The following is a 12,670-nucleotide window of genomic DNA, read 5'->3' on the forward strand; positions in this document are numbered from 1 at the left end:
TGGCTCTCAATGCTGCTCGTCGCAATTCCGCAATCTCGGCAGTCCACCAGTACACAGGACGCTTATTGCACCGGTATCTCCTGCGAGGCATAGATTCATCGCAGGCCGAGACAATCAGTTCCATCGTGGATGCAACTAACGCCTCTGCGTGAGGCACGCCAGTTGCGGGATGAATATCCGGCGTTCTTCGTAGGATGGCTCCATTGAATTTTGCCACGTCCAGTTTTTTAATGTTCCATCGAACGGGCACTTGATGAAACGCTGCCACTTGTCTCTGATGACCATCCAGGACGTCAAAAATTATGTACTGGTGGTCACTGCCCGTGTAATCCTCCAGGACTCTCCAGGATCTGATCCTTGGCAAAAGGGACTCAGATGCAAGGGTAATGTCTGGGATCGTCCCCCGCATCCCAGGGCGGCGGAAAGTTGGCGTGTTGCCCTCATTCAGTACAACGAGTCCGGCTCTGGCAGCAAAGTCCAGAATATACTTGCCCCGGGAGTTGGTGAGGGTCATTCCCCACTCGACAGCCCTAGCATTAAAATCCCCACCCACGACGACGTGTCCGGTGGTATCGCGCACGCTCTCTTCTAGGCGGTCTATCTTCTCACGAAAGTCACGGATGGCCTCGTTGGGAGTGAGGTAGACACTGAAGTAAGTGACATCCCTGCACCGAACCCAAACGAAACCTCGGCCATTCGCGTGACCCCGCACTTGTACTTTAGCTGCATTACGAGCCCAGAATGCAGCAGTACCAAGACTATCAGGGAACCATAAAGATGGGTCCCTATCTCGATACTGGTACTGTTCGCTGATTAAGAGAGCGTCGACATCGTGTTCGAGGGCAAACTGACAAAGAAGTGCGTCAGCCGTCCTGGATCGCTCCAGATTGCACTGAAGGATTCTTATCTTCGTGGGAGAGATTTCGCTTGCTGTAGAGCAGTTTTAAATACACTACACTGCCCAGACCCAGCTATATGCTTTACGTGTTTGTCAGCGAGCCCATTTTCTTTGCAAAGGAAACAGGACTCGACTTTGCAGTCCTTACGGATGTGACCAACCTCCCCGCACCGAAGGCAGTTCTTGCTTCGGTCGGGTCCCTTGCAGTTTCGGGAGGAATGGCCGAAACAGAGGCATTTAAAACACCTCTTCACTTCCACTCTCCATCTGAGCCTGCAGTTGACCCAGCCGACTCTCAGATGCTGGAGTGCCAGCACCCTAGTGGCAAGCGCGTCTGCCATTTCGGCGATTGCCATCCGCTGCTGACTCCTATTGGGTTTTGTGAGCCAAACCCTTAGGATGGCCGTTTGCCCGGCAAGCTCGGGTACAGCTTTCTTCAGGGCCTCAACAACGTCACTCTCCGTCGACACACAATCAATGTCTCGAACCTCAATTGATGTCTTGGGCTCAAGAGCACGGACGGTGCCCTGGCCTTCAACAGCTGCCTTCAGTTCGGCAGTAAAAGCAGCCTTGTTTTTCGACTTACCCAGTTCAAGGAGAACGTCCCCTTCCCGGGTTTGTCTAATCGACCGTACAACCGTATCGGTCTGCTCCGGTTTAGCTTTGGCCTTTATTACGCCCAAGACCTCGGCAAAAGATCTCCCCCCTGAGGGTTTGACAAGGATTGCCTCCGTCCTGGGCTTTATGGGCCGCGACCTTTTCGGAGCAGGGACCGAGCCGGGCCCAGTTTGGGCCACGCCGGTTGGAAATGCCTTCACTGCCTCATTCTTCATGGAGGCGACCTCCGCCCGCCTCAATTGCCTCTTCTCCTTTTTGGAAAGGTGTTTTTCCCACACAGCCTCAGGTGTCTCCACCACTGACCCCTTTCGGGAACTTCCCTGAAGGGGGGTCGTGGGTTGCTGTGCCTGTCGGCGCCTCGCTGGAGCTGCAGCTACGTCCGAAAAGGATCTGGACACAGCAGACGAGAGGTCCGTCTGAGTCGCCTTGGCCTTAACCGTGGTCTTTTTGGTCTGGACGCCTTCTTCTCTTTTTGGAGGACTCTCCGATGTGGAAGGCCTCCGACGTTTCTTAGAGGGCAGCGCTCTTTCATCGGGCAGGGACACCACCTTTTCGGCAATCTTTTCCATGGTCGCCTTGCTTACCAGACGGCAGGCAAAGACAAAGCCAAGGTCATCCTCTAGTTTGGCCATTCCATTTTTGACCACTTGATTTACGGCTCTCTGGGTCCGGAAGGTGTCCAGCATAGCCTTAATGGTCTTTTCCATGTCACGGAGCCGGGTTTCAATGTTACTATCTGCGTCAAGATATTCCTGACGCAGAAGCACAATCTCAGAGCTTTCCGACCGCGACGTCGCTGTGAGGGTTTCCTTCGGCATCCCTACAGCATCTACATCGCCAACATTTTCTGCACCGTTCCCAGCTCCACTTCCCGAAGGAGATCCTAACGGGGGAATCGTAGAGCACTTGAAAGGTGCAGGTGGCGGAGATGTCCTCACGTTTTTCGGTGGTGGCGACCTCTTAAGTTTGGAGCTTCGGACAAAAGGGCTCTGCTCCACTTCAAACGAATTTACTTGCTCATTTGAGCTCCTCTTCAATGATGTGTTTGGGGTATTTTTATCAAAACTCATCGTGTTTTCTCCAGCGCATCGTGCGGCAAGGAGCGGCCCGGAATCAGTCAGGAACGGGTATACCCTCGGGGACAAAAATTCATAATAGTAGTCCTAGCCGAATTGTAAACAGTATGTGAAGTAGAGGTGCCACAGTTAAATCTAAGCATTCGTGAACTGGATTTAGGCCTAATAGCTATTGATAATTATCGTTTACATAATTACTTTAACATGTTTAGCTTATAGATCACGTATTTTACAAATAAAAGGTTAAATACCTGTAGTACTGTCAGTAATCCGGGTTTAGGTCAGCTGTACAGTAAACTATGTAGATAGATGCTTATTAAAATAAACATTTTATGTAAATAAAGTTACTATTTAAAATTGGATAAATTAATTATATTAATTTTTAAATCAATTGCTTTCATGCTGCTAAACATATGTTTTGTATCTTCCAGATTGAACAGCAGACACAGAATTGATCATCCTGTCTCATCACTCTCGATGGAAAATCTTCTCTTCGTATAAACAAAAAATATATGCCAACTGCTACAGGGTTATGGATATATAGAAACTACAAGATTTTTTGTAGCAAATAGATACAAATAAAAATACAAGACTGAGGATGGTAAAAATATTATCTTACCACGCGGAAAATTTATTGACAACCAAAAATAAACACCAAAATATGGAACAAAATCTATTGAAGTTTGAACAAACAAGACGCATTATTTAAAAAATATATATTTTACTAGTGTATAGCCACCATGAAAAATTACCTGATAATAAAAAAACTTAGCACAAAGCAAACTCAAAATAAAACAAAATATTTGGAAAAATCTTATATACAAAACCGACAGAAAATTAACGTATTATCCACCCTAAGGTCAGGGCACCAATATGATTAATTTCGTATTAAAAATATCATATTCAGAGTTTATTGTACCTCTACTGGTTCAGAGAATAAATTTTTTTTGAAATAATAAATCAGATTGAAACGTTCTAATGTAATTTTCGGTATTTATAATTTTATCATCGAATTATTTTATACCTAACTAGCAGAGTACCCGTCCTTCGTACGGGATTGGCATATAAGTATCAAATGCTTATAGCAGTTATGAGTGAGGACATGGTTTAAGAAATTTCGGTTCTTTTTGAAGTTCGTTCGCTACGCTCACTCACCTTTAGGTTGGAGCTCGTTCGCTGCGCTCACTTTCCTTCAGGTTAGCTCGTTCGCTACGCTCACTTGCCTAAGGAACCATAAAACAAAATAGTGGATACATTTTGTTGTAAAATATCAAGCTGGATAAACTTTTTCTTTAGTTGCACAAATATCAACAACACAAAGGTTGTTCCTTAAAATGTCATGTTTCAGATCTAGTTTGAAAGTTACTGAAAAAACGTGACTAATAATGATGACGACTCCCATAGTGAAAACCGCATTTATTATAAAATATCGAAACGTAACGAACTTAGTCGGATTCGAATGCATTTATCTTCTTAGCTATATAAAGGATATACTTTCTACTATTTAACTGTAATGTATACATTTATAAAACGATAATAAGCCTATCTTTTTTAATGTAATGTGTACAGTGTTTTCGATTAATAGTTTATATTGAATATATTTGGGTTATCTAGAAGAATGAATATTTATCCATAGCAGCTCAGAATTTAATTTGAGAAGAAATATTTGATGTTGCATTCTCTTGTGGTTTATATCTATGACAAAAATAAAAGCACAACAATTGATCTTTTAAGTAAATAATTGTTACCTCAAAACATGTCTTTTAACTACACTACTTTGAATGAACTACTTTAAATGATAATTAATTGATCTTTTTATCTTATCTTATTTTCTGTTAACCTAAACCTATAGAATAGAATAGAATATATATTTATTTTCTCAAAGAACTTACAATACATTGTACATCTTTCACAATTATTGTACATTAATTTTCACTTGGAGTAAAACAAAAAAACAACTTGGTTATAATAAAAATAGACTTGAAATGAAATAAAAAGTCCGTTGTTCTCACCAGGCTGACAAAGGACAAGTTACAGTAATCTGAAGCACAAAAACAACCATACTGTATGTACAATAAAAGTGACCTTTAAAATTTGAATTTGAGAAAATAATTAGGGCCTCATTAGGCAAAGCCTGTGGTTGAGGTTCCTTTACTTGCAAACTTTAATGTATACACAGAGCGATCAGATAGATATAAAAACAATACTAGTAAAAAACACAAAGGTCTCATTCGAAATCTTAACCTAAAAACAATAAATGAGAAAGACAAATGATTATTCAAAACACCTGCCACATATGTTTGATTCTTATCTATCGTGTTTGTTATCTCTGGTTTGATAACTCGAAACCACGCACTGCACTAGTGCCACCAGGCGGCTGATAGCCCCAACCCAAGGGCCGTCATAGCACATTACATACAATGTATAGACCCTGAGTGGCATAGCCCGCCAAAGTGCGTCCTTAACTGCTAAAAATACAAAATAAGATTCTCATTTAAGATTCTAATTTAATAATATAAATAATTCATCAATATCTTCCAATTGTGAAAGCCATTTCTTTACCTTATTTAAAAACACTTTTTTGTTGTTTATTAACATTTGTACATTTTCAGGGAGTTTCTTAAACAATTTTAGCACTATAAAACCAAATGTTTTTGTAAAAAAGGTGTTGTTGGGCTTGGAAACTAAAAACTGGTTAGGATTTCTAAGCTTAAGTATATATTCATTTTCATTCCTGGGTATTTTTTTGTAAACTGAACAAAAGAGATTCAAAGCTTTAAAAACATACAAATATTTTAAAGGAAAGATTTTGTGCTGAATGAAAAGAGGTTTTGAAGGTTCAAATCTATTTTTATATGAAATTAATCTCAAAGCATGTTTCTGTTGAATAAATAATGGTTTTGTATAAGAGTCATAAGTATTACCCCAGAAAACCAAGCCGTATTCTAGCCTACTTTGAATCAAAGCAAAATATAACATACGCAAAATTTGAGTATTACTTAGATTTCTTAAAAAATAAAAATATCTTATTGAATTGTTGACTTTGTCTTTGAGCTTTTTGATATGAATTTTCCAGCAAAGTTCTGCATCTACATGAAGTCCCAAATACTTAATACTATCAGTCTGATCTACAGTAGCACAGTTTAACATGCAGGTTGTCTGTCTACTCAAGCAAAGTGTACATTTAAATGTAATAGGATCTGTAAAATTAAGGGTTTTATGAGGCTAAAATTAATGTATTTGGTTTTCTCAGCACTCAGTAAAAGACGATTGACAGTGAACCACCATTTCAGTGCCTCAAGGTCTCCATTCATCGCATGTTGAACTGACTGCCAATCGCGTTCAGAGTAACATAAAGCTGTATCATCAGCAAAAGAGGTTAGCTTACCATTAAATTTACCTTCACAAAGATCATTAATAAATATAATAAATAATGTTGCCCCTAATACAGATCCTTGAGGCACCCCACTCTTAATAGTTCCCATTTCACTAAGAATAGAATTAATTCGAACACATTGTTTCCTGTCAGAAAGATAACTTTTAAACCACTCATGGGAAACACCTCTAACACCAATATTAAACAGCTTGTCCAGCAGAATGGTGTGGTCAACTGTGTCAAACGCTTTTTTTATGTCGAGGAAAAGCCCACTCACTTTTTTCCCCTCATTTACACCTTCATTAACATTTGTCATAAAATTTAGCAAAGCATGTTCAGTGTTCATAGCAGCTCTAAATCCAAATTGATTTCCACTAAAAAAATTTGTTTTATCTAAAAATACTAATAATTTGTTCTTCATAACTTTTTCATATATCTTTGAGAAACATGACAACAAAGATATCGGACGATAGTTACTACATTTCGACTTTGATCCACTCTTAAAAATTGGTATTATTACTGCATTTTTTAAATTTGTTGGAAAAACTCCAGTTGTTAAACTAAAATTAATGACAAATAAAAGAACATTAGTAATTTCCGGAAAAATTTCCTTTATCAAGCTTGCATTTATGCCATCAATTCCAGGAGATGTATTATTTTTTAATGTGTTAATTACAGCTAAAAGATCTGCAGGGAAAACAGGGTCAATGAACATTGTTTTGACTTGAAAAGAACTGGGGAACTTGTTTCTATAGTCTAATAAACGTAGATCAACCTGAGATGTATGATCGTTCATTTTCAGATTTTCAACAATTTCTAAAAAATAGTTATTAAATTCATTCGCAACTGCCAATGAATCATCAGTCAGTACACCATTTATTTCTAATCTAAGAGCGTCATCTTTTTTCTTTGACTGACCTGTTAACTCATTTACTATTTTCCACGTTTCCCTCGAATTACCACTGCATTTTTCAAACCTTTTTTTGTAGTAATCCTCTTTTAAATTCCTTATTTTATTTTGAAGAGAATTCCTATATTTTTTGTAAAAACACCTCGAGAGCCGCCGCAAACAAATTCTCGAACATTCTTCAAAGTAAGTGTAAATATATAGAAGAGTTAGTTACTTGTAACCAACTACTTAGTTATAAGCTAGACATTTAGGTAATGTAAGATCTTCAATGCAATAATACCTTTGTAGTAATCCCATTATAGTAATCTAAAATAAACACATTTCGTAAAACATATGTTTGGTATATTTAGGTAGTGAAAGATATTTTTGTACAATACTCTATGACATGTATATGTTTTGTAAATAAACTATATTGTTACAACTAAATTGTTAAATTACTCTAACCTCAAATTGACGCAATTTTTACGTAGAGTAGATTGTTGATTTGTGTTTTTGGGTGCTAACCATTGTTAACGAAACTGATTCGTTTCTCGTTTTGAAAACTAATTTATTTATAACCCTCTAACAGTTTACTGATTAACCTTTGAAATAACAAATATTATCATACTATTTGGTTTAGTAGCCCTTTAAGTTTAGCAATAATCAATACTATCTTCAATTCAAATTGCTAATATTATTGTCGTTACGTATTAAACACCAAATAACATTTCTTTACATTTTCTGTTGATTATTTGTTGATAGGTTGTTGCACAAAACCTTTTTACATTCATTTTTACGTATCGATCACATTTAAAAGGGATATATTTCAACGAATGTTCCAATAATTAAATATGTTTTTTTAACCACGCTTTTAGACATATGTAATTAAACAGATGCCCATTCACTATGGCCATTCATCAAGTAGAATGCATAAATACAGCAATAAATTTACTCCGCGCCAACCTAGAAACTTTACACAGTGTAATAATTGTATTCGGCTAAACTCGAGTGTCGAATCAGAAACAGAGTTATGCCGACTCAAATCATATTACATTTGGCTCTGAGCTACGTTAATATTAGACTTTTGCAGCGATTAGAGGTAACTCGGAATTAATAACTCACAAGCCTACGATAACCCGACCAGCTTAGGAGACCAGAAGGGATGAAAACCAAAGTCTTATACAAATAGCCTACTCAAAATAAATCTTGGTGTTCATATTCATAGTTGTACTCTTTGTTAGGTTTTTAGTTCCAACTGTAAGTAATTAATCACAAAACGTTTAAGATGATTGTAACAATTAATTGAGCCACTGATCTTGCTGCTGTGCTTGTGTTTTTTATAGCTTTTTGTTGGAATTACAGTGTTGTTGATTATGTTTATTTTTTTTTTAACTTATAACATCATTTTTGTTACAGTCAAATACTACGTTTAGTGGACTACTAATTTAGGACAAGGTGGTTTGGCAGATTAAAACATGAAACTATGATGCGACAAACATAAATATAGTTTTCATCTAATTCCCACTAAGAAGTCCGTTTGTCTCGAATCAATTAGCATTTGCAATGTTGAAACTATTAAAACTGAATCTATACATATAAAAGTCTTTAATAATCAACATATGAATAACATAACTGATCATATAAACATCGTCGTTGGTATAATGGTAGCAGGATACTTCTCAACCAGGTGTTCAATGAAAACTGTCATTCCTGGTACAACAAATCGTACAGAAAATACTAATGCACAACTAAAACTAACGCAACTTCAACGTACTACAACGTACCTACAACTACTGTAATATGCGTACAGTATTTTCATATCTCTCCGAACATTTCAAATCAATCATCTTCAAATAAACTATTGTAAATAAGAAATAAAAACACGAATTCAGATTGATGAAACAAGTATTTCTCTTGACAATTGAGTTTCACAATATTTTTCGTCAAATAAAAACATTCGGACGCTCGGATATTCAATATGGTTGAAATCCCTTCACAAATCATGTTCAATAATCTCCTGATCCATTTATTATCACGAAAAATGTGTTCTAAATTAATCTGATTTTCCTTAAGTGTTAGCTAAATTTATACGTTTACAACTATTTTATTTACCACTCTTTTGAGAGCCATATTTTAGCATTTTATTTAATTTATAAAATTAAGACGTTGTATATTTCTTAATCATTAGAACGTATTTAAATCTACAAAGAAATTTAAAAGATCTCTTTTTTACAAGATTATCAATAGTTTAAGTTTATAACAGGGTTTAAGTTTTTCAAACAAATAACCGTGGTCATAACAATTTTCTGTTTTTTGTGGTACCGATGAAGTTGCATGTTAAATATACGTTAAAATTTAGCAGTCACAAAAGTTACGTGTACATGAAGGTTGTATAAACAATCAGATGTTAAAAACAATATAAAAGGCCCTTGTTGTATTTGAGTCTTTATAATAACAATTTCCAAACGCCACTAACAACTTTGACCATTGTTCTACTTTGGGTTTGTTGACAATCAACAGTGGTTGCAGATTAAATGAACTTGGTTATTCACGATCTATTTCGTGATTGATTCTTAATAGGTTTTCGTATAAGCCTATGGTATAGATTTAGGTAAAATAATACAATTTTTAATGAAGAAACATCTGTTATATCCTGTAATACTCTGTAGTATTGTAGTTAATCTGCTTTAATAAAATATTTCTACGAAAAAATCTTTATATTGATAAGTTAAAAACTGTATTGGTTTCAGTTATCTTAATACAGTTATAAGTACTTTCTTAAGTACTTTCCAGCATAAATCTAAACTATATGTTTGACATATAACTTTCATTTAAACACTTGTTCAAAGCTACTAAAGAAATCAGGATCATTTGAAGCAGCAAAACGTATTAAAAAGTCCCTGATAATGACAAACGGTAATGACACAACCGCACAAAACTATGGTCAGTGAGTGTACAAACTGACATCACAACTAACGAGTTTTTTGTTGTTGGTAGTGTTTTTTTCTCTCAAATACATTAACAATTAAAATTCAAATACAGTTGTAACGCAGTAATTTTTAACAATCTAATTACTGCATTCAACATTTTGGTTTGGTTTAAATAATTTAGATTTTTTGTTTTTATCTACTTTCCGTAGATAATTTCGAAATAATAAAGTTACAAAAAATTAATTATACTAGCGAGTTTCCCCATAGGGAAGTAGCTACCGTAAGTGTCACGGTATGACCTAGGCCCGGGGCCCATTTACTTTTTCATTTTGATGTCCCCAGAGTCCAAAAACACTATTTGTTCAAATTGTTATACATGTACGTGTGTATATAGTGATGCGTGACCACTGGAGGTTAGTTGCAGTGCATACCGAGGCATACGGTCACGTATTACCTAATCTGCCATTTCTCAGTCAATATTCGTCCAATTAAAAAAAAAAAAAATTAGAAGGCGATCGATTTGTATTTAAATTGCCTAAAAAATGTTATTCTTGAAAAATCTTTATAAAATCAACGGTTTTTGAGTCATTTAAGAAACAAAATTTTAAATGGCCGCAATTTTTAATTAATAAGTAAATAAGTAAAAAAATACTAAATGGCAGCTGTGCGAGTAACTAAGGACTTCCGGACAATTTAAATATGATATTTAGATATGATTCTTACCCAGGAACAATGTCCTAAAATATTGGTAGAGAGTACTGGGACACTGTAAATGTATAGATTTATAACTATATATATTCACGGAAAGTAAATAAAAGAGATGTCTTATAACACTTAACATTTTTAAGTGTTATAAGACGTCTCTATTATTTACTTACCGTAAATTTAATAAAACGTACAAGAAGTTATTTATATATATTTGTCCGATTTTGATAAACAATTTTTTAAAGGTATAAGGCGGGATAAACTTGAATGAGCTCGCGAACCAGCATGATCGGACCATGCGAACGGGTTTTTACGGGGGGTTTTATAGGGTTAAAAATAGACTTTCTCATTTTTGACTCTCAAAACAAAAAATCCCAATTTCTCTTTAGACTTTTTTAAAGAGCTTTTATATTTTCATCAAATTTGGCAAATTTATTTAGTTTGGACTCAGCTATTATTATTAATAAAACACACACTTTATTAGTTTTCTTGTAGCAGCAAACCTAGGTACTCGTTCAACCTAATGTTATTTATAGATTAAATTGATAATCAATTCAGACCAATGGAAATTCGCTTAGTCGGCAGGTTTGCTGCGGCGGCGGTATTTTCATTTTATTTACAATTAACTTTATTGAGTAACTTTAGTTTAACTCTAATACTGAAATAAATAGTCAACGTTCTAAAACCCAAACGGTATCATCTAGGATATTTCAATGATAGATAGCTTGAAAAGAATAAACAACACATTAGTACATTTATTCTCATATTATTTGATTTTATTGTTATTTTAAGTTTTGAGAATAAATTATCTTCAGGATACAAGACTTGTCAAAGACTGATTTATTGTAAAACATTTATTGTTATGTTGTTTACTAATAGTTACTAAATTTTTTCTCCGAATGATTTTCTTATTTTCTTAAAATTTTTTTTGATTGATTGATGTTTAATATAAAAATTCAGAGATGTGTTAAAATTAAACTGAAATAAAATTTAATAGTGCACCTTGAGGTAGGAGAACCTAAAAGAAGATGAACACTTAAACTCAAGGGAAAATGCAAAAATACCCCCTAGGATGATATAAAGGAGATCGTTTTCTTATGCAGGGACCTCTTTATAACAATACTATTATGAACAATTTAAAAAACAAGCCCTCTTTGTTTTTGCTTTTGACAGCTTGACAAATGACAGGCATTCAAGGCCGCGTCTAAAGAAAAACATTGCATCACTGTGAGAAATTAAAATGCTCCTTTTAACAGATTTAGGCTAATAGTGTCTGTGTCAATTAATGTCATTTATAGTAAACTATTTTACAGATTCCACCCTAATGTCATGGCTGAAATAGCTGTCACTAACTTGCATATTTAATTCAAATGAACGTAGTACTGAAGCAAGCCATCGACGGATTGGGCTGATTAAAATTACTGTCGCATATGCTAACTTTTTAACCAAGTCAAATTGTCAAAATGACCATCCGGATGACAGAGCTAACTCAGTAACAAGTATCTCACATTTCATATAAGAAATTTGCTAATATAATTTTCAACAATAGGAAATCCGTGACTGATTCAGAAAACTCATCTTTGAATAACACTTTGGTGACAACTGGTCCATTTGAATGGAATTTCTACTTCATTATCCACAATACAATAATTAAATACAAAATATGTATTAATTATTGCTAATGCCGACCAGCTATGGTAACTAATATATAGTCCTACATGAAATATTCATTCAAAAGCAAAATAATTTTTAAAAGTATAAATTATTATTACTTGTGTTGCAGAAAGATTTTACCAAACATTAAATGACGTTCATCGCATTTTAAGATTTTTGTACCTTCATTTTTAAGCTAGTAGTAGTTATTTCAGTTTCTCCATTTTGTTAGATATTGCCATAGACTACTGCGTTGTTACCAATATAATGTAGGCAATTCACTTATACTCAAACGGCGAACTATAATTTGTTCATTCAACTTGTATACGTATTCATCTTTACCAATGAGGGTCAGGTACACGTAAGCTGAAGCGGAAATCTTGGTGATGGATGGTTGAGAACAAATTAGTGGTCATTTGCAAGATTGAAAGTTTACGATGATTTATTGTGGAATTACCAATTACCACCATAAGCCATAAGCTTACACCATTAAAGCATACTAAACATGATGCAGTTTCGCAACTA

The 12,670-nt window shown here is 35.2% G+C and overlaps 1 protein-coding gene across 1 annotated transcript in view; it reads left to right on the forward strand.

Moving 5' to 3' along the window:
• LOC129001036 (uncharacterized) overlaps positions 1 to 3,250 on the forward strand; it is a 36,139-nt gene extending 32,889 nt beyond the window's left edge. The window contains exon 6 of the mRNA XM_054428179.1: positions 3,024 to 3,250. Within this exon, the coding sequence (XP_054284154.1) occupies positions 3,024 to 3,093 (70 nt within the window). The 3' untranslated portion in view covers positions 3,094 to 3,250. The remainder of the gene's footprint in view (positions 1 to 3,023) is intronic.
• Positions 3,251 to 12,670: the final 9,420 nt, after the last annotated feature.

The sequence above is a fragment of the Macrosteles quadrilineatus genome, unplaced genomic scaffold, assembly GCF_028750875.1.
Source record: "Macrosteles quadrilineatus isolate MER2022 unplaced genomic scaffold, UCM_ALF_1.0 Scaffold_8__2_contigs__length_117827958, whole genome shotgun sequence".
Taxonomy (NCBI): domain Eukaryota; kingdom Metazoa; phylum Arthropoda; class Insecta; order Hemiptera; family Cicadellidae; genus Macrosteles; species Macrosteles quadrilineatus.